Genomic DNA, 24,087 nt, shown 5'->3' on the forward strand with positions numbered 1-24,087 from the left:
AGAGGAAGGGAGAGAGATAGAGAGCCAGAAACATCGATGAGAGAGAAACATCGATCAGCTGCCTCCTGCACATCTCCCACTAGGGATGTGCCCGCAACCCAGGTACATGCCCTTGACCAGAATCGAACCTGGGACCCTTCAGTCCGCAGGCCGACGCTCTATCCATATCCACTGAGCCAAACCGGTTTCGGCGGATCACAACTCTTAAAGTAAGTCAGACTGATACTGAGAAAGGAGAACAGCATAGTCATTTCTCCTAAGAGAAGCAGGCGGAAGCAACCTTGCTTCACTCATGTGCAATTTCCAGAAATGCTAGTTAGAACTTACGGCTGTTTCTTCCTTTTCTCTTGAACTCAGCAAGAGCTTTTGATGCTGCCCGAGGCCATAAAACTTGGTGTCAGAGCTACCAACAGATAAACTCCTAGGGCAGGATTCTTTCCACTGGAGGTCAACAACAGACTCTGACACCTTTCTGGAGCACCAGGTGATATGACCGTTCTCAGCAGTTATCCTAGCACCTCTTGGCTTGATCCCAACACACCTGTTTTCCAGTGGCCCAGCCTAACATGGATCACTGATGGCCCCAGCTAATGGATGACCTGCTACTGTCACACAGTGTAAGTGCCCGACCCATAGTCCATTGCTCAATAGAGGGGTGCTTTCTTCCCCTTTCCCTGGGAACAGTTAGAGGAAACTGGTAGGTTTCTGTAGCCCAGACCTCACCACACACTCTCTCTCCAACTACATTATCTGCCTTCTAACCACAGTGCCTTCCTCAGTGTTGCCTCAATGACCAAGTTGATCCTATCAGGTGGATGAAGACCATCTCAACACTAAGGTCCTACGAGGCTATGGATACATCACTTCAGATGTGGGGATTCTCTCTCGTTAGGCCCTGCAGCAGCCAATTTTCAGAATGCACACAAGCAAGCAGTTCTCTGTCTAGAAATTTCTGTGTTGTGTTCTCTTACATGCTCCTTGAGTCTGCAGTACAAAGGCCTGAATGGATCCTGATCTTGTCTTGACCTCTGGAGACTCTACCTGCCTTCTGACCCACACCCTGGTTCCTCTCTGCCAGGCCCACTTGGATATGGCCTGTCCCTCTGCATCATCCTTTCACCCTTCTTCCAGCACCGGGATCTGATACATGGCCCTAGGCAGCTACAGAGGGTCCATTAGAAACAGCTAGTCTTATGAAATAGACATACCTGGTATACTATGTGGCCTGGGGGCAATTTTTACAGTCAGTTGGGTAAGATAATAGCTTTTTCCAAGAGAAACAGTGTCTCACTGTGAAATGAAGTGAGAACAGTCCCACTCTCTTCAATCAACAACCACCACCCAGGGACCCTAGACAACAGCTCAGTTGGTCCTGACACCAAGCACCACAGCTGCTCATCTTATGGGCTTGTGTGGTCGAGAGATGTTATTTTCATGCCATCAGTCCTATATGATCATGATTGGAAATACCTGTGCCTCTATCCCATGATTTAATTTGTTAGGAATTTAACCAGTGGGGAAATTCCAAACAATATGGAAATTTTCTTTGGGGAAAAAGCCCAAGCAATATGGAAATTTTCTTTCAAAGACTCACAAAGGAACAAGGAAGTACAAATGATTCTCATTGTGCTCAGTCCTTGAGTTGAATACGGAAGGGCTCTAGCAGCCTCCTAACCATCCCTCCCTCCCTGGGTCCTCTCTCCTCCCAGCTACTGCTGCTATGGTGGTCTCTGCCTAGGCTGGGCCATGCTGGGGTTCTTCACCTGCCTCAGGGTTCCCCGATCGGGGCTGTTTTCGTAAAGTATGGATAAGGGTAAGGCATTCCTTAGTTCTTTATATTCTCAATCATCTTTAATTCTGTGCTTGGTTACCCAAACTATATTATGATAAAAAATGAAAACAATACATCTAAATCCTCAACCACAGAATCCACAGATGTGATGAGGAAAGGGAAGCTGATGTTCAATTCTAGTCACTGAGAACAGAGGCCGAGAGAGCCTGCACAGGGGCCATCATGGGCTGTGGGGCAACCTTGTTCCCTCATCCAGCTAGACTATAGAAATGCCCCCAAGCCATACACTATCCCAGTTATGATTATTCTACATGCCAAGTTGTTTCTAAATTAATACTCTCTTCTAAAGCCAAGCATCAGATAAATCATAAATTCCCTTAGGCTAGGGTTTCTATGGAATTTTGAACTGGATAATTCTCTGCTGCAGGAACTGCCCGAGTATTGTAGGATGTTAGGCAGCATTGCCGGCCTCTACCCACTAGAGAAGCAGCCGCCAGCCAGTGGTCCGCAGACCACCTGTGGTCCATGAGGCCCGAAAGGTTGCGACCGCTGCCCTAGAGGACATTAGCACCACTTCCTCCAAGTGTGACAACCAAAACCGCCTCTATACACTGCCAAGTGCTCCCTGAGGGAGGAGGGCAAAACCAGCCCCAGTGAGGATCACAGCTTCATCCAAGTGCAAACCTCTCCGAACCTACACCAAGACCAATGATCCTCCTCTCACAGGCGAATGTTCCGCACTGATGCTTGCTTTCCTGTCTGCACACATGCTGTCCATGTCCACGGAATGCCACATATTTTAGGCTTGTCAAGAAGAATGTCTTAAAATTTCACAGTTGTTTTAAATCACATTGTGTTTCAAGCCAAGTGCAAAACACAATTACTCAAGTGACTTGAAAACAAAAAACCAACAATGGAGCCAGGGACAGGAAAGTGCACTCTGTTCACCTGTGTCCTGATCCAGGTCCTTAAACAGGCAGCTGGTGTAGTGTGTGCGCACCCACAAACCTGTCTACCCTTCCACCTTCCGCATACACACGCACACGTGCACACAGACGCGGCTGCTCTGTCCCACGGCAGATTCACAGGAAGTACTAGCCATCTGTGCACGAGAAATGCCCAAGCAGACATCAGCACTGAGGGCATCTCTGGGGCAGATGGCTTGGTCCGGTCACCCCAGTGCAGCCGTCAAAGCACTGGCAGTGAGAGCGGTGTGCCAAGAACGACTGAGGATTCAAGGATTCGGAACTTGAGCTCCAGCTCTGCTTCCTGCCCCCAGCATGTCCTTGGGTGGGGACTTAAGTAGATTACAGTTTCTCCTTCTTCATGTGCTACCAGAAGCATTTCCACTCTAACAGTCTAAGGTTCTTTTTTTAAAAAAATATATTTTATTGATTTGTTTTACAGAGAGAAAGGGAGAGAGATAGAGAGTTAGAAACATCGATGGGAAAGAAACATCGATCAGCTGCCTCCTGTACACCCCCTACTGGGGATGTGCCTGCAACCAAGGTACATGCCCTTGACCAGAATCGAACCTGGGACCTTTCAGTCCGCAGGCCGACGCTCTATCCACTGAGCCAAACCAGTTTCAGCAAAGGTTCTAAGATTGTAATGCAGACAAATGTCAGTTCTACCCACTCCGCGATCCTTCTCCTTTCTAAATTAATTATTTCTGCTACTTCCACCTCAAGTGACGGTGACTACTCTCAATTCAAGAGAAGCTGCAAAAACACACAGGATATCATTCACTTTCAAGAAAAAGGACTAATCCTGCCATCAGAGGTGATGACCTTATTCCCATTTTGTTTTTTTGCCTGAGATGAAATCTCTATAGACAGTTAATGTTCCATATTCAAAGAACTATTAAAAAGATCCATCCAAGTTTATCTAAATTGTGTGCTGAGAGATGGAAAATACCAGTCCCATGGTACATATGAAGTCACTGGAATATTTACAGTCTTTGATTCCAACCTAAGGATCACTTGACTCTATACCCCATGTAGAGATTTTCCATATATCATTTCCTTCTTCCGGACATGCTTCGTAAACATGACCTGCTTCTGTAAACACTACAGAAACAGCGACAGCAAACAGTACTGTAGGAGATGCATAATAATGTGGGAAAGGAAGGACACTTGACTGTACTATCTCTAGCAGTGAGCTGGATTAAAATTTGATTTTCCAAATTGTGTTCAAATATTGATTGCTACATGTGACAGTGGTAGCATGAGCCACATTTGCATTTCAATCACATGGAATAGAATCAGAATAAAAACCACACAAACAAAACAAACATTAAAGAAAAAACGAACTTTTTAAAGGGCATTTAATTGTCATCTACACCCCAAATTTTACAAATGAATATATAGAGCCCTAGTTGGTTTTGCTCAGTGGATAGAGCATCAGCCAGGGGACCACAGGGTCCCGAGTTCAATTCTGGTCAAGGGCACATACCCCGGTTGTAGGCTCCTCCCCAGCTGGGCCCTAGTTGGGGCATACAGGAGGCAACCAATCAATGCGTTTCTATCACTTCGATGTTTCTCTCTGTCTTTCCCTCTATCTCCCACTCTCTCTAAAAAATCAATGGAAAAATATCCTCAGGAAAAAAAGGAGAGAGAGAGAGAGAGAGAGAGAGAGAGAGAGAGAGAGAGAACTACAATATGAACTTACATTCAAAAGTAAAGTTGAAGTGAATGAACAAAGAATTTCAGGTTAAAAAAACCCAACACAAACAACCCAACACAACCACAACTTTTTTTCTTGCCTCAGACAAAATTTCTCAGGAGAAATGATTTCAATAACTTGGCTACCCCAGGCTAGCTTGTGAAAAGCATTAAATCTTAGGGTAATTTGCACAGAGATTACTCACTCCATGGGGGAAAGATGAGCAGGCCTAAAGGAAGAAATTCTAAAAATTGTCCTAAAGTATAAGGAAATAATATAATTACCCTGTCTGTCTGGACTGACACCAAATCTAAATTAAATAATATTTTATGAGAAACACAGTTTTACGATTTTCAGATACTTGGAGTATCTCAAAAAGCAAACTGTGTTTCCACTGACTGTCTTTCCATAGATTGCTTAAATCAATTATATATATAAGTCAATATCCAATTAAGATTTAAAAAAAAAACTTTTAGTAAAATTAGAGTCAGAAAGAAACTTTCTTAATATGAAAAGTAATTATTGAGCTAAGTAGCAACATTATGCTATTGGAAGCACAAGAGAGACACTTTCCAAATGTATTAATCAAGGGATTTTTATTTATGTATCTATTAATAACCTGTATGTGCTGAAAAATGTACTCTGGGAAATAGTACAGGAGCCGTTTGTCCTTTAAAATCATGAACAAGAGGTGGGAAGAGATCATCCAAAGAATGTGTATGCATATATGCATAACTCACGGACACAGACAGGGTGGTGAAGACCTGGGGCAGGGAATGGGGGTGGGCCAGAAGAGATCAATGGGGAAAAAAGGGACATATGTAATACTTTCAACAATAAAGATTAAAAAATAAAATAAAATCATGAACAAGACAAAGTTGTCCTTTTATTACAAAGATTCTTTGACATATATTCTGGAAGATCGAGCTAATAAGATAGGACAAGAAAACCAAGTACAAAATATTGGTTAAAAGATGAAAAAATGTAATTTATAGGTTTTATAATTGCTACCTACAATATTAAAGAATCAATCATGGACCTAGCAGAATAGTTTTAAAAAATCAAGTTGTAGTTTATAAAATAAACTCACATGAATCAAGATCTTATACATTCCCAGCTAAAAATATAATTGGAAATAAAAAGAATCCTATTCATAGTAGGAAAAAAACCCCAAAGCACTAACAACGCTCACATAAGTTACTTTGGAATATATTTAACTGAAAATAGATACAAAATCTCTGAAGAAAATAAAAACTCACTGAGGACCATAAAAGCTTACATATATAGACATTTCATTTTTGGAACGGAAGACTCAATAGTTAAAAAATGCTAATTCTCTCTATGTTATTAATAAATTTAATATAATGTCAACAAAAATCCCAACAGAAACTTTTTTAAAGGAAGAGACCTTATGATTCTAAAGTTCAATTAGAATATTAAATGTAAAAACATCCCCAGGACATTTTTGAAAAGTAAGAATACCATGGAAAGTCTCACATTACAATGTTATAATTAAAACAATGCATTGCTAGCATAACATTTAAAAATGAGAGCAAAGACAAAAGTTTCAAGGGGATGAACAAATTTGGCTTTATAAAAGCTTGGGTCCAAACCCAACAACAACAGGTAAGCAAAATTAAAAGACATTTAAAACCAGTAAAATATTTGCAACAAAAATGCATTGCCCTTAATTATATAAGTAGCTCTTACAAATAAAACAGCAAAGGGTATTGTTCATAGATAATTGTCAAAAAAAGATATATAAATTAATAAGATCACCTGAAAAAATGGTCCAACTTACTGGGAATAAAAATGAATGCAAATTATAATGAAAATTAAGGCATTTTCACCTATGCAGCTGGTGAAGATCTTTAAAAAAGAACAGTGCTCAGTGTTAGTGAGGCCCTAGGAAAACAGGTGCTCCCCTAAATCAGCTGGAGGGAGTCTAGGATGAAATAACCTCTAAAAGTAATTCAGTAACATGCAGACCTTTTAACTTGGTTCTATGAGGTCATAGGCCAAGTCCTTTTTATTCACTGTTGATTCCCTGCTAACACAAGAATGTGCCCAGGTTTATACTGAGTGAGAATGCATGGCATTCTGGGACTCTGGAAAGCAGAGAATAATGATGCTGGTTGGGATGGGGATGGGGCGGGAGGGGATTGCTGAGGGTGAGTTTGGGTCAATAAGCATGAAGGTGCCGATGGCTGATGGCTGTAATGTTTCCTATTCAAGTGTAGATTGTTAGTTTAAATTCTTCCTTCTCTGGGAGGGAGCCTGAAAGTAAAAGGGTTGTCCAGAATTGGCCAGACTCTGCCTTGTGCCCTGGCCACTATGTGTGTCCCCAAAGGGATTTTGAGGGCCATTGGATACCCCACTGAGAATGGCCACATCTGCTTCTACTCTGTGGGGTCACGTGGTTTCTGAGTGAAAGCACCCTTTCCTTGGCTAGATCAATCAATCACACTGTGTAGTTTCTTCCCACCCATCTGTAAATTCATCTGAAACAATTTAGGACCACCATAATCCGAAAAGAGACAATTTAGGAAAAATTAGCAATATGAAAGTATCCAATATGCTAAACAAAAAATGCTTAAAAATAAATGAATGAATAAATGAATGAATAATAAGTATGAAATGAAGATAACCATCAAGGCAGCTCAAGTTAGCATATCCTAAATTCTGAAAGGAAATGGGAACTTAGAGCATATTTTAAAGTACTTCTGTGAAAAACGGGAATTCATCTTCCCAAGCAGAATCTGTATTGACTGTGCTTAGTTTTTTCCATGATTTTCTTTGAAACACATGTGATACGAATCTGGACATTTCCTGCTCACCCCCAAGTCCCCATCCTCCTGTCTTCAGAGAGACACCCTCACCCCATTCTATCGCACTCTGCGTCCTTAGGAAGCATTAAGTACTTCTGTGAAAAACGGGAATTCATCTTGCCAAGCAGAATCTGTATTGACTGTGCTTAGTTTTTTCCATGATTTTCTTTGAAACACATGTGATACGAATCTGGACATTTCCTGCTCACCCCCAAGTCCCCATCCTCCTGTCTTCAGAGAGACACCCTCACCCCATTCTATCGCACTCTGCGTCCTTAGGAAGATGACACTGCATTTTCCTGGGAGAAGCGCACTGGCCCGGGGAGAGCAGCAGGGCATGCAAGGGCAGAGGCAGATGATAAGGAAGAGCTCTTGAAGCCCAACACAGTGTCTCAAATTAAACCAGACACTGAGAGATGATAGAGCTACAACAGAAAACTTTTCATTTATGTAATATATGATAGAAAGCAAAGAAAGTGTTTTCCCTTCTGTACATAGTGTGTGTGTGTGTGTGTGTGTGTGTGTGTGTGTGTGTAAGGTGTCTTTTACGGACAAAAGTTAGATTTCCTTTTGCCACAGAATCCCACCGCTTTTTGAAACCATCTTTAGCCTTAACACTTAACAGTAAGTAGGGACTGCCATCAAGAGAGAACAAGATCCCAAGGCATTTGGAATTCCACATTTGAACAATGTCCCACAATGGAGAAGGGGGAGCACCTACCTGTTCCTTCACTAGTATTGAGTTTTACCCCGTCTGCAGAGTCCTTGCTCTCATGGAGCTGAAGTTCAATGGGGGTGAGTAGGGATCCAGCAATAATCCTAACCATTTAATATTTATACAGCCAACTACTGTCTTCCAAGTATCCTCTCATATATCCTCAGATTGAATACTCAAACCATAAGTGGTATTGTGCTCAGACAGTAAGTGTCTTGCATGAGGCTGAGCTCATCAATGGGAGAGCCAGCCTGACTCTCCTGGTTGGATGCCCTTCTCAGGCAACGGCTGGTGAGCAAGGAGGGAAGAGCAGAAAGGCCAGTGCTCTCACCATGGCCAGCCTTTGGGTCCTGAGCCCAGCTTCCATTTCTGCACTCCTCCATGGCTTTGTGAATGATGTAGCTGCTTTTAAAACTGCTGGGTTATTATTCCCTCTCACTCCCTTTGAAAGAGCAAACCTGAAAAATCATAGATCCGGTTTCTTTCATGTTACAAAGAAAAGGGTGTTTACTATGCTGCTGTGCTAGAGAAATGGGCTGCCAATCAAACCCAAATCCTGATCCCCCCCCAGACAATTACTGGCATCTGTCTAGAGGCAGCCTTTCATTGGGCCAACATCTGGAAAGAAAAGAACCTTTCAGCAACAGAAAAGACTGCCTTCTTAGATTCATTGCCGAAGCCCTTCTGTGAGTGGCTGATCACAAGCAGTCTGCTGAGTATAGGCAAGGGACTTAAGGATGCCATTTCATTAATAGGCACCTTTCAAAGAGCCATAGAGTGACCCATGATGCAGATAATCACTGTAATCTTTGAAACAGAAAAAGCCAAAAGAGCTGAACTGAGCTCATTCAAAGTATTCTTCCTGCAATGCAAACATTCAAAGCACAAATTCTACCCCTTTCCTGCCCCCTTTATTCACCTCTAATTGGAGATGTGGGATAGTAGGCTTGAGAACATATCTATCTGTAAAGTCTATAATAATTTCAGAATTAAGATGAAAAAAGTGATACATCTCTTGAATGCTATGTGACAGGCCCTGTGTGGGACCCTATAGATGTCAAGATGATTGAGCAAGGCAGCTGCCCTCCAGCTGCCCTGGGTGTAGGTGGCAGGACATTATTGCAAGCAGTTATCACAGAACAAAGTCGTCTATGATATAAGAGAGGTGAGTACAGGGCGAGGGAGGCCTGGGAAGGAGTGACTAACAATCACTGGCTGGGAGGGTGAAGAATAGAAATGACAGTTATTTATATATATATATGATCTATACGATCGGCATGGGCAGAAACGAACAGGGATGGACACAGTCAGTGTGGCTGGAGTTAGACGTGTGCTGAAGATAATGGCAGGAGATGGGTCAAGACACACCCATTGAGAATGGACTGTAAAGGGCTCATATGCTGTGCTTTGGAGTCATATTTTCTCTGTAGGCGATGGAGGCCAATGGGAGTTTATATGAGAATGACTTGGCTGGCTTTATTTATTTTAGGAATATAACTCTCTATATTCCTAAGGGTCTCAGAAGGTAATAGAAATGGATGTTCCCCAGTCCTCGCCTCTCTTTTCCATCCATCTCACCAATTCCTGTGGATCTTCAGCTCAATAGACTGAATCTGAGCCCTGGACCTCTCCCCCGAGTTCCAGATCCACACTTTCAACCCCCTGCTTGATTCTCCTTCCTCAGTGGCTCACTGACATGCCCAAACCAATAGGTCCAAACTGGAAGATTTCCCCTCACAAACCTTTCCCCACACCATTCCTCTCCATCTCCATAAATGGGCACACAACCCAGGAGCTCAAGTTGGAATCCTGGGGCCATCCACCCAGCCCTCACTCTGACATGCAACCATGAGCTAGAACAGTCCCTATTAACTCTGAAATGTACCTCTAACTTGTTCCCTTCATGCTTCCTCTTCCTAGTCTACCATCTTAGCTTAGGCCACTGCCTATTTCTCTAACCGGGGTTCCTCAAATTAGCACGGTTGGCATTTGGGACCAGAAGGTCCTTTGTTGTGGGGGTCTGTCCTGTACATTGTAAGATGGGTAGCAGCATCCCTGGGCTCATCCTAGATGCCAGTAGCACTGCATGCCCACCCCCACCCCCACTGTGACTGCATTGTCTACTGGGAGACAAAAGCAGCCCCAGGTAAGAGCTACTACTCTCATTTATCTCATCTTGCCCAGCTTCCTTGATTCCACCAAGCTCCTTCCTGCCTCCAGGCCTGCTGTTCTCTCTGCCAAAAAAAATGCTCTTACTTTCACTCTCAACCAGCTGGCTCCTTCTCATTCTTGCAATGCCAGCCCCTGTGGCACCTCCTTAGAGAGCCCCTTACATACCTTATCTAAAAGGCAGGACACCTACCCTTTTTTAGTTTATTAATTGGACTTTTAAAGTTAATTTTATTTTGTTTATTGTCTGTCTCTGCCATGACAATAAAAGTATTATTAGGGCAGGAACTATGTCTTGGCCTCTATCCGACCCTCAAAGCCCAACACGGTGCCAAGCTAAATAAATATTTGTCAACCGGATACATGAATGAATGCATGCACATGCAATCAAAAGTATGTCTTATATCCCAAGCATTGACCACACCCTTAAAAAAATGACAAAGCCACAACATGAAAAATTCACTTGGAAGAATCAGAATGTCATCCAGACAACCCGTATTCCCATCGCCTGCTCAGTAACCGGATGCTCCCTGATCCATAATGCAAAATAGAGCACTTGGATAAGGAGAAAATTGGGCATAACAGTGAGAAGAGCTCATCTTCTCTCCGCTGGGAAAAAAGTACAGTGGGGTCCTCTGAAAAGTTAAAATGTCCCCTATAGGTCCTGACCGATGTGGCTCAGCTGGTTGGGCGTTGTGCCATGTACCAGAAAGGTTGCTGGTTCGATTTCCAGTCAGGGTACATGCCCGGGTTTTGAGCTTGATCCCTGGTGGGGGGGTGTGCAGGAGGCAGCTAATTGCTTGCACATGGGTGTTTTTCTCCCATTCCCTTCCCCTCTCTCTAAAAGCCAACTAAAAACTCTTTAGAATATTTTTTCCTTATATTTGAACCTAATTTGTGTCTCTGGGTGTCTGGGTGTGCATGTGTATCAGAAGTTGGGCAAAAAAGACATAGAGGACTGAGATTTTTTTTTTTTAAGAATCTTAATTTATAGTCTGTGGAGACCATGACCACCTTCTTTCTCTTCCCTCCTTAATGTTGTGCTGAATGTCTCAGGCGGGATGGCTTCCACACCAAGGGCCGGGCTGTCTCATCTCCCTTTCGTGGTAAAATAAAAGTCGCAGACACAGGATCCAGACTGAACAGAACTGGCCAGAAATCTGGGGGAACTTGGTAGTAGATATAAGACTTGAACCTAACTTACATTGCTGGTCTTTTCCAGAATTCAGACTAAAGGAGACCATAATTTTAAATTTCTGTGTTCTCGAGCAAATTCTTAAAAGCCACTTAAAAAAATCTCTGTTAAGTATCCAGCAAGGGATGTGGAGGAGGGGTGATAGTGATAAAAACGGACAAGCCCTGGGCCTTGGGACAGGGAGCCCGCTAGCCAGAGCAGAACCATGTCCGCCAAGCTGCGCAGGAAGACGTGCAGATTGCCTGTGTATGCTGAGCCTTTTAATTTAAAAGCAAAAGCAATGGTGTGTCCTGAGAGCAGGCACTCCCCTTCAGATGGCCTAACCGGCTGCAGAAACAGAAACCTCCGCCTGCCAGCCTGCCTTACTGCCAAACGCAACAATGCGACGCTTGTTGTTGTCCCTGAAGGCAGCTGTAAGTGTGGGGTAGAGAGTTTTCTCTCCTAGAGTGAGTGAGTGGGGACATCAATGTGATGTTTACTGAAACTGGGGACTAAAAGATGGACAGTCCGTGGTCAATCACAATGCAGAGGTACAGTAATGCTGGGTCACTTCACACACAGATGCTCCCTCCAAAGTGAGTACACAAGCCACTCAAAGTGAACGATTCAGTGGGATACCCTGATAGGAGGGTTGGCTTCTTCTACTGTTTCAAGCTGCCGATGGCAGGTTGTTTTGTTTTTTTAAAAATATATTTTATTGATTTTTTTACAGAGAGGAAGGGAGAGGGATAAAGAGTTAGAAACATCGATGAAAGACAAACATCGATCAGCTGCCTCCTGCACACTCCCCACTGGGGATGTGCCCGCAACCAAGGTATATGCCCTTGACCGGAATCGAAACCAGGACCCTTCAGTCCAAAGGCCGATGCTCTTTCCACTGAGCCAAACCAGTTAGGGCCCGATGGTGGTTTTTTTGTTTGTTTGTTTTTCTTAATGACCTGCAACATCTTGCTTAAAAGTCATAAAGGCAGATTTAAAGTTGCTTGCATTAGAACTCAGGGAGGAAAGAGAAGCACAGGTGATCCTATATGGAGGCTGAGGTTTGGAGGGAAGATCTGCACAGAAAAGTGGATGGTAATAATACATGATTACATGTGCTTTTAAATATAATGGGATTTTAAAAAATTTTTTATTACAGTTTACATTGAACACTTTTTTGTATTAGTTTTAGGTGTACAGCACAGCCAATAGACATTCATATGGATTACAAAGTGTTCCCTCCAATGGTAATTCAAGTGCCCACCTAGCACCATAGATAGATATTATAATATTGTTCATTATATTCCCTATGCTTCACCTATAGCCTGTGACTATTTTGTAACTACCAACTAGTACTTCTTATTCGACCTCTTTTTTTTTTTACCATGTCCCCCAACACCCTATCCCTCTGCCTCCTGCCCCACCTCCTGGCTTCCATCAGTGTGGAAATTGGTCAGATGATTGGCACACCCGGAGCTGGGCTGTTGGTGCCAATGGTGGGCGGCCTCCACACCCAAGGCAGCCTATAGTAGTCATCAAAACCTAAATCTCCCAGGAAAGGCCTACTGTGGGCAGGCCCAGGATGGAAGAAGTAGTAGAGGGAGGGGCGAGAGGCCTGGAATGACAACTTTTGGTTGGATAGATAAGAGAAAGAAACCCAAAAGGTGGTGGTGAACATTTCCCAAGCCAGCCCATCTCTCCAGGTGGTTGGCAAACTCTGATCAATTTTGATGGACAAGATTAGGAAATCATATAGCTGGAGGCTTTAACCATCTCCCTGACAATGCTCTCTTAATGACCATCTTAATTGGGCATTTGACATCTGTTTGTTTTAGAAGGGTTGGGGGTGGGGTGGGCAATTTCTTCACATACAAAATAGAGAAAACTCAGATCTCTGGCATTGCTATTTTACCTGAGTTTACACTATTCTTCAAGTGAACTGATGACCTGCCTCCTGCTTTCTTCTATCACCTTGTTACAAAAACAAAATAAAACATCTCTTCCTCAAACTTCTCTAGTTCTAACAACAGCAGAAACTTTCAGGTCGTTCCTCAGGTTGGAAACTTGCAGGTCAGCCTTCAGTGTGGTCTGTATTGCCATTTCATCATGTCACTAATCCCCAACACAACGTCATGGTACCTCACTGCCTAGAACCATGATGTCCAACATGGTAGCCATTAGCCACATGAGCTTATTTAAAGTGAACTAATTTTAAAATTAAAAATTCATTACTCAGACACACTGACCACATTTCAAATAATTGAGAACCACACGCAGCTTGCAACCACTATATGAGGGCGGATTATGGAACATCTCCTTCATTGCAGAAAGTTCCAGTGGACAGTGCTGGCCTAGAACGCAAAGTCAAACTCCTCAAACCAAGGCTCGCTGTCATTCAGAGGCAGCCCAGACTTCCAAAATTGCCTCTACTTTCCCCAAATGCTGACACTGAACCTGTGTCTAGGCCACGCCCTCCTGTCCCTCTATCAAATCAGGTGCATCCTTGATTCCTTGCCTGTGCAGAATTCCCTGTCACTGAGACAAATGAGTAGATAATTCAATGCAGTCACCTAAGGAATGAGAGTTGTCTGCCACGACAAAAAACAATGAGACATCTATGAAATTTTTATTCCAGCAAAATGCATTACTAACAAACAAGTCCACGAAAAAGAATTTTCCCCAGAAGATTGTCATGAGCTCTAGGTTCATCAGAACTTGCTAGAGGATCGAGTGAAATGCCATTTGTCTTGGTACTTAAAACCAATTTGCGTCATTATTTGATTTTTTTCACATGGGCCCACATTTTTTCTCTTAAGTAAATTGTATGGTCATAGAAGCAGGGACCAGATCTTACATGCACTTCTTTCTTTTTTTTCCTTTTTTTTAAAGACTATCTTTTTATTGATTTTAGAGAGAGATGAAGGGAGAGGTGAAACATTGATTAGCTGCCTCCTGCATGCCTCCTACTGGGGATCAAGCCCGCAACCCAGGCATGTGTCCCAATTCAGAATCTGGGGATTGAATCTGGGACCTCTTAGTGCATGGGGGGACGCTCGACCAACTAAGCCCCACCAGGCTGGGCTTACAGCATTTCTTTTGCATGTCCCTCTTCTATCTCATGTCTCTATTCAAATAGTGGGGAGATTGCAAACTAGCCCCTGCCTGAAGGCCAGAGTACATTTTTGAACATTTTTAAAAATATATTTTATTGATTTTTTACAGAGAGGAAGGGAGAGGGATAGAGAGTTAGAAACATTGATGAGAGAGAAACATCAATCAGCTGCCCCCTGCACACTCCCCACTGGGGACGTGCCCGCAACCAAGGCACATGCCCCTGACCAGAATCGAACCTGGGACCCTTGAGTCCACAGGCTGACACTCTATCCATTGAGCCAAACCGGCTAGGGCTATTTTTGAACATTTTTGAATCACTTTCCAGCCTTTAAAAATGGGAAGATTTCACATCAGAATCCACATTTTTGGCTTCCTGAGAAATCTGGCAATCCCGAGTGAACACTCATGTGTAGCTCTATTAGCTGGAGCTGAGTGCCATCTGCCCCCTTTACAGGCGTATATTTTCCTGTTTGCCACTTTCCTCCTGGTTAATCCACTCCCTTACTACCTGCCTGGCCCTGTAGGCTTTTGTGTTTACAACTCTTAGGAAAGACACCCAATTAAAGAACGGAGAATGGAAATAACTACCCACTGTAAACACAGCTAGGCAGCCCTTAATGTCTGTCTTAATGGACAGCATGTTTGTTTTAAGCAGCTAAAATAAAAATTATCATTTTAGCCATTACCTGGAGACATTAACCTCACCTACTGACTTCAGCTATTCTTCCTGATAATGGATGAGAAACGTGGACACCTGGAAGAACAAGCAGCAGCCAGCCTTAGGAATCACATGCACACATTTGAGACTCAGAGTGCATGACATTGTTCCAGGAACACTGAGTTCCCTAGAAACACGTGGAAACCATAGCACTCAGGATGCTGAGTACTGCTGGCAGCTGCCCAATAAATCTGGGGATTGATTCAGAAAGCCTAAGACTGCTCATTAACTCTAACCCACACCGATTTCTCCTTTCGGACTTTTTAAAAAATATATTTTATTGATTTTTTACAGAGAGGAAGGGAGAGGGTTAGAGAGTTAGAAACATTGATGAGAGAGAAACATCGATCAGCTGCCTCCTGCATACTCCCCACTGGGTATGTGCTCGCAACTAAGGTACATGCCCCTGACCAGAATCTAACCTGGGACCCTTCAGTCCGCAGGCCGACGCTCTATCCACTGAGCCAAACCGGCCAGGGCTCCTTTCGGACTTTTTGTCATAGACTCTTGTGTTCTAAAATTGTTTTCATGTCTTCCCTTCTCCATCGACTGTAAGTTCCTTATAAATTCCTTTGATATCCTTCTCAATGCCGAGCATAGTCAATGAGGTCGCTAGGGGACAGTTCTTAACCTGGGGCCTATAGATCGGCTTCAGTCACAGGCAAAAACCTGATTGGGTCATCAAAGCTTCGTATTAAAAAGGTGCAAACCCCATAGTCAGGACTGGGGGAAGATTTTAACTTTAAGGTATTTGTAAAAGGGACAACAGTTAATAAAATGGTTGGTGGCCTTGATGACACTCATCTAGTCTATTAGTTCTCATTCCCATTTTTTGTCACAGCTTTTATGCTTTTATTACGGTCATGGGTGAAAAATGTTAAGCTACACAGGGTCAACTCATGCATCCTGCTGGTAGAGGCTAAGTCAATAGGGAACAAATCGCCCTGGCTGGTTTGGCTCAGTGGAGAGAGCATTGGCCTGTGGACTGAAAGGTCCTGGGTTCGACCTGGTCAAGGGCACATACCCAGGTTACAGGCTCGATCCCCAGTAGGGGGCATGCAGGAAGCAGCTGATCAATGATTCTCTTTCATCACTGATGTTTCTATCTCTCTCTTCCTCTCCCTTCCTCTCTGAAATCAATAAAAAATATTTTAAAAACTAGGGAGCAAAGCCGCCATTCGTTGGGAACATTAGCCCAATCAGGTATAGCACACTAATCATAATATCTAACCCATATTTCTCTACCTTGTCTGAAAGGATGCCATAAGAATCTTCCAGCAGCCTTTAAATCAAGATTCATAAAACCTGAGCATTCTCCTTATCAGCAATTAATTTAATGACTTGCTCATAATAGCAAATGTAGTTCATTTGACATAAACTGTATCTTTATGAAGTTCTGCAGGTTTGTGGAAAACGTGTTTCTTTTCTGAATGTACATACACTACATGTTTACTAATTCTTGCTCAATTAATGTTGAGGAGCAATCTCACATCTGGTTTCCAGAATGTACCTTTTCCTCATTTAGAAGATAGGGTTGATATTTGCTTATCTCCTGTCTTTGGACAATTTTTCCTTTCTTCTGATTTCTCAAAGCTCACACTCAGTGGTTTTCCTATTCTAGCTTCAAGTTCTTTCATCTAGGAAATGGCTCACCTGGGCCTAGGGATAAGCATATTTGCTATAGTTAATGTGACTCTATTATCCCCTCTTCTACCCTCACATGAACACCACCAGTTTCAGGATCTTTTTGCTTAACTGAGAAGAGTTAAATTGAATAATTCAGCTGGGCTTTTACCAGCCAGTAAAGGAACACTTTCTCTACATGATCCCTTCTTGCTGTGCATATCAGCACCATGTTTATTGAGGACTCAAGTCCTAGGCACTGTGCTGTATTTTGTAAAAATATATTTTTATGATTTCAGAGAGGAAGGGAGAGGGAGACAGAGATAGAAACATCAATGATGAGAGAGAATCACTGATCCTGCACGACTCCTACTGGTGATCAAGCCCACAACTTGGGTATGTGCCCTGACCAGGAATCGAACTGTGACCTCCTGCTTCATAGGTCCATGCTCAACCACAGGCCACACCAGCTGTGCTGTGCTATCTTTTTGGTGCTTTTCTTATACAGAGATTGCATACCTTCTCCTCCATTGTTTATATTCCTTTTAAAATTAGAAACCATCAAAAGCATCCCTATGCCATCACACATTACAAAAAAAATCATTGGGTTCTTTTGTCTTCTTAAATTTCCTGCATCTTCTCGTACTTATTGGAATTATTTGCTCTCTTAGGATCTGGTTTTTAGTTTCATAACCTTCCCAACATTGCCAAGTCAGATATCCTTTAGAGACACTCATCATAGCATAGCACAGAATGATTAAAACTTACTTTACTAAATTCTCGGGCAGGGTATGCTTAGCAAACTCTAGGATGGCACGGCCACATTCTATTACTTTTGCATCACTAAAGAGCTCCCGGAAGTCAGAATCCAGTCAAGAATCGTAGTGCATTTGATGCTGACTGAGACAACTGCCTGAAAGTGATGGGAAGCAATGACAGGCTGGCCATTGGCCTTCTCTGTGCTGGTCTCATGCTTGACTGAGTTTACAAGAAGTCTTGAGTAAAGGAGACAGGATTTGGTTTTCCACCGGTGTCTAAAAATAAACAGTGTATTGTTGGCTTAGGCCAGAGGCACACATTTTATAACACACATATTATGACGTCTGAGTGCTTGGATCTTCACCCTACTCTTCCCCAAGCATAACATCGCTTAGGATGGCAACCTCCCCGTTTATATTTCTAGGTTTGGCTGAGCAGAAAAGTCAGAAGACAAGATATACCAGGAAAAAGGGCATATTTTCCTACATGAAAATGGAACAGGAAACACGACCGGTTCCTGTTAGTTTCATGACCTGAACATACGGACAGATCAAATGGCTCGTGTACTTTCCGACAAAACTTCTCGATAACTATCTGTTAAAAAGTGAAATGTAAAAGGGCAAGTTAAGATATAATAACCCTTCGATACATAAGCTTCCTACCCCCAAGGGGAAAGGAGGACAAAGACTTTCAAAAAGCTAAAATGCATAGTCAATTTAAAATCAGGAGTAGTGGTGCTTGGGGACGTAGACTACCCAGTGATGTTTCTGGATATTAGCTTGGTTGCTAGGAGCCAAGGGTTAGCAAAGTGAAAGAGTAGTAAGGTCATGTACCCTGGGAAGTCTGGAAGGAGATTTTGTGGCGTGAGCTGCAAACACAAAATCTGAGAGGCTTTGGAAAGAGGTGGGAGAGAATTTCATCTTTCAAAATATTTTTTCAAATACAGAGGTAGAAAATGTTGAACATTTTGATGGAAAGTAGTGAGTCAATTAAAGGATTCACCCGAACACAGAACACTGCACACCCATAAGGGCCTTCCTCTTAGGAATAAGATGGGTCTTCAAAGGACTACCTTCTGTCAGTGTTCTATTTCATAGTCACTGGTGGGCAGAAAAATGGCCCACAACAATGTTCGTGTCCTAACCCTTGGGACTTTGAATATGTTATGTAACATGGCAACAAGGAGTTACGGGTGCAGAGGAAATTCAGGTCGGTAACCAACTGACTTTAAAATAAAGGGATGATCCAGGATTGGCCAGGAGGGCTCAGTGTAATCACAAGGGCTCTTTAAGGTGTGAGGGGAATACAGCCTGGGAAAGACCAGCCTTCTCTGGCTTTGAAGTTGGAAGTGAGTCAGGACACAGGGGGTGCAGGCCGCCTAGAAAAGCTGGAAGAGCACGAACATGGGTTCAGCCCCCTGAGCCCCCAGAAAGGAAAGCAGGCCCGCAGTCAGACTCCGACAGGAGATAATACATTTGTGCTGTCTAAGCCACCGAGTGTATGGCACTTCGTTATAGCAGCAGTGAGAAGCGAAGGAAGTAACTTACATACAAGAACCTGTTAACGATACTAACATTCTTTCTGAACTGAGGCAAGAAAATCAAACACTCGCTCACCTTTTTATAGGTCTTTTCTTCGTTTTGTTTGCCAGGTGCTACATCTCCACTGTCCCCAGCCGACGACATCTGCAAGAGAAAAGACTCCCTATTTGAATTTACAGCTGTACTCTCAGATACAATATGCCAATAATATTGCTAACTGAGAGGATCTATTTTGGTTAAGTACATTTTTGTTGTTTATTGCGGCTATCTCCAAGAAAGGAAGAGATTTCTCAGAATACTAAAAAAAGAAAAAGGAAGAAAAAACAGTGGTCCCCAATCTTTCCAAAATATATCTTTACTTCTAAATCATTTTAGTAGCATACTTGACTCCATAGGAAAGATGCTATGGAAGTCCAACCCATAAAGTTTCTTTCTACAAAGCCTTTAAATTTTTTTCCTTCTGGTTATAGATGCTTCCTGTACAAATATCTGGAAAGTTCCCAAAAGTAAAAATCAGAAGACAAAATTACTCAATTCTACTACCCTTAGGCAACTCCACCATTATGGCATATTTGCTGCCATCTCTTGTTCCATTCATTTGCAAACTGAATATAATACCATCTTACCCAGCATTTTTCACTGAACATTTATGTGATAAGCATTTTCCCATTTGATTATAAAAACCTCATTGTAAGAATAATTTTTTTTCTAGTTGCAAAGTATCACTGTGCAAACACAATTGTGTGTGATTAAAGGACAGCTGATGCGGTCCAAGGATTTTGCCTGTACAAATAATTATTTTATGTTTCTGTCTTTGTTCAACTTCAATGTTTTCTTAGACTAGATTTCTAGAAATACTAGGCCATTAAAAAACGGAAAGTGCTTGCTCAGCTGGTGTGGCTCAGTGGTTGAGAGTCAACCTATGAACTAGGAGGCTGTGGACTAGATCCCCTGTGGGGGGGATGCAGGAGGCTAATCAATGGTTCTCTCTTATCATTAATGTTTCTCTCTCTCTCTCTCTCTCTCTCTCTCTCTCTCTCTCTCTTTCTTCTTATCTGAAATCAATAATAATATATATTTTTAAATTGAAAATTTAAAAGCACATGAGTCCATTGGTCTGAGTGTTTTGTACTTGGGAGAGCTGGCCCCTTCAGAGCAGGTGATGACATTACTGAGGAGTCAGGCACCATCAATCACATTGTGTGCAGGACACCTTGAAAGATGCCAGTGTATGGTCTCATTAGGAATAAATGGCAATATTAACCCCTTATAATGTTCTGCACAAATGAAAAAGACTTTTTAGGCTACAGTTATGTCAGTAGAAATAATCTCCATGTAGGATTTAAACCATTTTTTAAAATGTAAACTGTTACTGACTGTGCCACATTTTCATTTTCTGGCATAACTACTCTCAACCTATCTGCAAATTAATTTGGAATTAAATTAAGTTTCAAAAAAATATGAGAAGGGTTCCTTGATTATTTTAATCAAATATGATTATTCATTATTTTTCAATCATTTACAAATTTTAAAGGTAATATTTGTGTTTATCGTAAAAAGCAAAAAATGTATTTTATTTGAAAAAATATAAAGGAGAAAACAAAACTATCACCTTTAATCCAACTACCCAGAAATAATCATTGTTAATAATTGGTTATTTCACCATTTGATCTTTTCCAAATGTGTGTTGTTGTTTTTTTTTAACAAAACTGGAATCATATATTATATACAATTTTGTGTTTGCCCTTTTCACTTACCATTGTATCACTAAATATTAATCAGAAATAATTTCAAATGTCGGAATAACAATATTATAAAATGTTATCATATTTCAATATTTATTAATAGACATTTGGGATGCATCCTATTTTTCTATTAAAAATTAAACTGTACTCTGTTTTTATACCAACAGCGTGTCTACTTAGAGCGGCCACAGATTCCCAGAACAACGACTGCTGGGTAAAATACCCTATCTACTTTATATCTTTATCAGCATCAGGTATTTTCATTTAAAATCAAACAAAACACTGCCAATCTAACTTTGGGCAAAAATATCCATCTTATTTTGCATTTATATGATTAATTGTAAGGATGAACATTTTTGATCATATTCATTTCTTTCTTTATATTTTTCGAGTGAATTGCCTATATAAATCTTTAGCTCATTTCTATATTAGGGTGTATTTGTGTTTCCAATTTAGTTTGTAGTAATGATAATAAAGAAGGGTAGGATTTTTCTCTAACCTTCAACTATTTAATAGGGCCAACAGAATGGACGCTTCCTTAAGAATGCAATTTCAGAATAGACTGTGGAATCTTAGAGGGAAGGCAGGGGTGGGTGGGAAGAGATCAACCGAAGAACTTGTATTCATATATGCATAACCCATGGACACAGACAATAGTGTGGTGGCCTGGGATGGGAAGGGGGAGGCACAGGTGGGTAGACTGGAGACGGGGACCGCTAGAAAGGGTCAACAGGGAAAAGGGGACATACGTAATACTTTCAACAATAAAGATTAAGAAAAAGAATGCCATTTCAGTAACTTCACTTCTAAGACTTTGCAGCTTTTAAAACCAAAAAACTTCAAGAGGAACTCTTGAAAAAACAACCATAATGAAGAGCTGACTAATTGGCATGAATGAAGGACAGATGATGAGAAGGTCTGTTTTACTCTTTTGTAAATCACCCTGACTGGACAGTAGGGAAGCGGGGGAGAGAAGTAGGTCAACTTGTGTTTTTTTAAAAAATGATTTACATTCAGCAGCACAAAACAGATGATAATAATAAAGGGAGTTCATGAAATGTCACCTGGATTCAAAGGTGGTTTTTTTTTTCTGTGGGGTGATGCTTAACGAAAGTCACATGAACCTATGAACCAGGACAACCGTGCTGGAGAGCCAAATGAGACGCTTAGGATGTCCCGGTAACTGCAAGTGGCTATTCAAATGGTCACAGTGTTAATCACTCTTTGTTCTTAGACTTGCTATGTTCCTGCACCAGTTAAGTGCATCACTTATAATTATGGAAGTCAAGGTAAGTATGGATTAAAAACATTGTTTTCAAAAACATTATAATCATATATATCTCTGTGTATACACAAAAGGAAGAAGAAAAATTCATAGAAATACAGGTGATTATCTCCAGATGATGTGATTATGAATGCTTTGGGTTTTCATTTTATAGATGGTATATTTATTTTTTTATAAATTGAGTTTATTGGGGTTACATTGGTTCATAAAAGTTATACAGCTTAAGGGGTACAATTCTATAATACATCATCTGTATATTGTACTGTGTGCTCACCACCCCAAGTTATGTCTCTTCCCATCACCATTTATTCCCCCCCTACCCTTTCCTACCTCCCTCCATTGCCATTTCCCTCTGGTAATAAGCATATTGTTGTCTATGAGTTTTATTTTTCTTGCTTAATCCCTCACCTCTTCCATCAGTCCCCTACCCTCTCCCTTCTGACAACTGTCAGTCTGTTCTCTGTCCACATATTCTGCACTGAGCACTGCTACCTTTAAGAATAAGGAAAATACTAATGCTATTAAAAAATTTAACCACACACAATAGTTAATAGCAGAGACCACGTCTGGGTTCTGCCCCTTTAGGCATACTGATGTTCACAAAATTTCCGGTTGCCATTTGCTTGCTGCTTATTTTAAATTTGATAATGTCGAAGTTAAAGGTCATGAACTAGATATATGATTTAGAATATTTGTAAATAAGTATAAAATAAAAGAGGTAGGGGCTCTATAACGAGGCAGTTGGAATGAATTAAAAATGGAGACTGTATTTCCTTACCTTAGTAAGTGAAATGGCAAGTCATCTGTTGTTGGTGGTGATGGGCAGCTTGTTCATTGTTGAGACTGTTTTCCTTTCCAGGTTCCTGTTAAAATAGAAATCACTGGTCATTACTTTTTTCATATCTCCACCTCATCCCTCCAAAAGGACCACAGGTGGCTACTGGGATACATACAATGCAAAAGGTAAGTTTAAATTAAAGGAAGGAATGTGTGTGAGGGGAAAACAAAGGTAGGGAGAACCAGATGAAGCCAGCTGCTCGAGCTACGCATAGAACGTAAGCCATGTGACTCAGTACAGTCTCCAGTTTCACGCTGAGATTCCTAGTGGTCACAGCAAATGAGGAAATGACCAGTTACCTAAATGCCCAATGACTGTAAGATAAAGGCAAACCAGTTGCTCAAGTGAACCACAGGTGTGGGGGAACTGAGGCTAGAGCAACCATTTCTCCTGGGGACTTTCCGTAGGAGACCCTATGTGAAGTGTGAACAAGGTTTCAATATTACCCGTGCTACATCAACTGTGATTTTCATGAGTGTTATTTAGATGACACAACCTCCAACAACAGTTCAACAAACATCCCTTGGTATAATAATATTTTTATACAGGAGATAACATACTCATGGCAACCGATTTTAAAACACAGAGATGTATAAAGAATGGTAAAGACCCACTTGTATTTGCCCACTCTGAGATAACCTATATTAACAGTTTGATGTATATCCCTTTCAAAATCTTCCCTATGCTTACACACACACACACACACACACACACACACACACACACACACACACTTCTTCCTTCTTACTCGTAACAATATGTTTGAATCTTTTTTTCAAATCTATGTGTGTGTCTCATTTTTAAATAACTGTAACACATTCCACAAGATGGATATACCATCATTCAATCAACTACTTCCTCCTGATGAACATTCAGACTGTCTCCAGGTTTGGTACCATAACCAGAGCAGGAATAAACAGCCATATTGAAATATCTTTAAAGTTCTAGTACTTTCATTTCTGTGGGAAAAAGTCCTGGAAGTTGGATCCAACTTGATAAACACATTAACTACTTGAAGGTCCACGGCTACATTCCTCTCCGTAAAAAGTCTGAAGCAATCAGTTCAATGGTGCGGGGAGAGTACCTGCTTATTGACATAGTATTGGCTCTGGATGGCTGCCA

At 41.6% G+C, this 24,087-nt stretch overlaps 2 protein-coding genes across 5 annotated transcripts in view; both read right to left on the reverse strand.

Moving 5' to 3' along the window:
- PIP5K1B (phosphatidylinositol-4-phosphate 5-kinase, type I, beta) overlaps nt 1-24,087 on the reverse strand; it is a 309,531-nt gene that overhangs the window by 181,081 nt on the left and 104,363 nt on the right. For 3 of the 4 annotated variants that reach the window (XM_015565018.1, XM_015565015.1, XM_015565017.1), the window contains 2 exons: nt 22,906-22,990; nt 19,173-19,241 (listed from right to left, as the gene is read on the reverse strand). In XM_015565018.1, the coding sequence (XP_015420504.1) occupies nt 19,173-19,241 (69 nt within the window). In that variant the 5' untranslated portion in view covers nt 22,906-22,990. Of the gene's footprint in view, nt 1-19,172; nt 19,261-22,905; nt 22,991-24,087 lie in introns of those variants that run through there. The other variant, XM_015565016.1, reaches the window with a different exon arrangement.
- The window catches only part of FAM122A (family with sequence similarity 122A), a 61,058-nt gene continuing 59,876 nt past the window's right edge, over nt 22,906-24,087 (reverse strand). Inside the window, exon 7 of the mRNA XM_015565019.1 lies at nt 22,906-22,990. The gene's annotated coding sequence lies outside the window, so the exon portion shown is untranslated. The remainder of the gene's footprint in view (nt 22,991-24,087) is intronic.

Source organism: Myotis davidii, unplaced genomic scaffold (assembly GCF_000327345.1).
Source record: "Myotis davidii unplaced genomic scaffold, ASM32734v1 scaffold616, whole genome shotgun sequence".
Lineage (NCBI taxonomy): Eukaryota > Metazoa > Chordata > Mammalia > Chiroptera > Vespertilionidae > Myotis > Myotis davidii.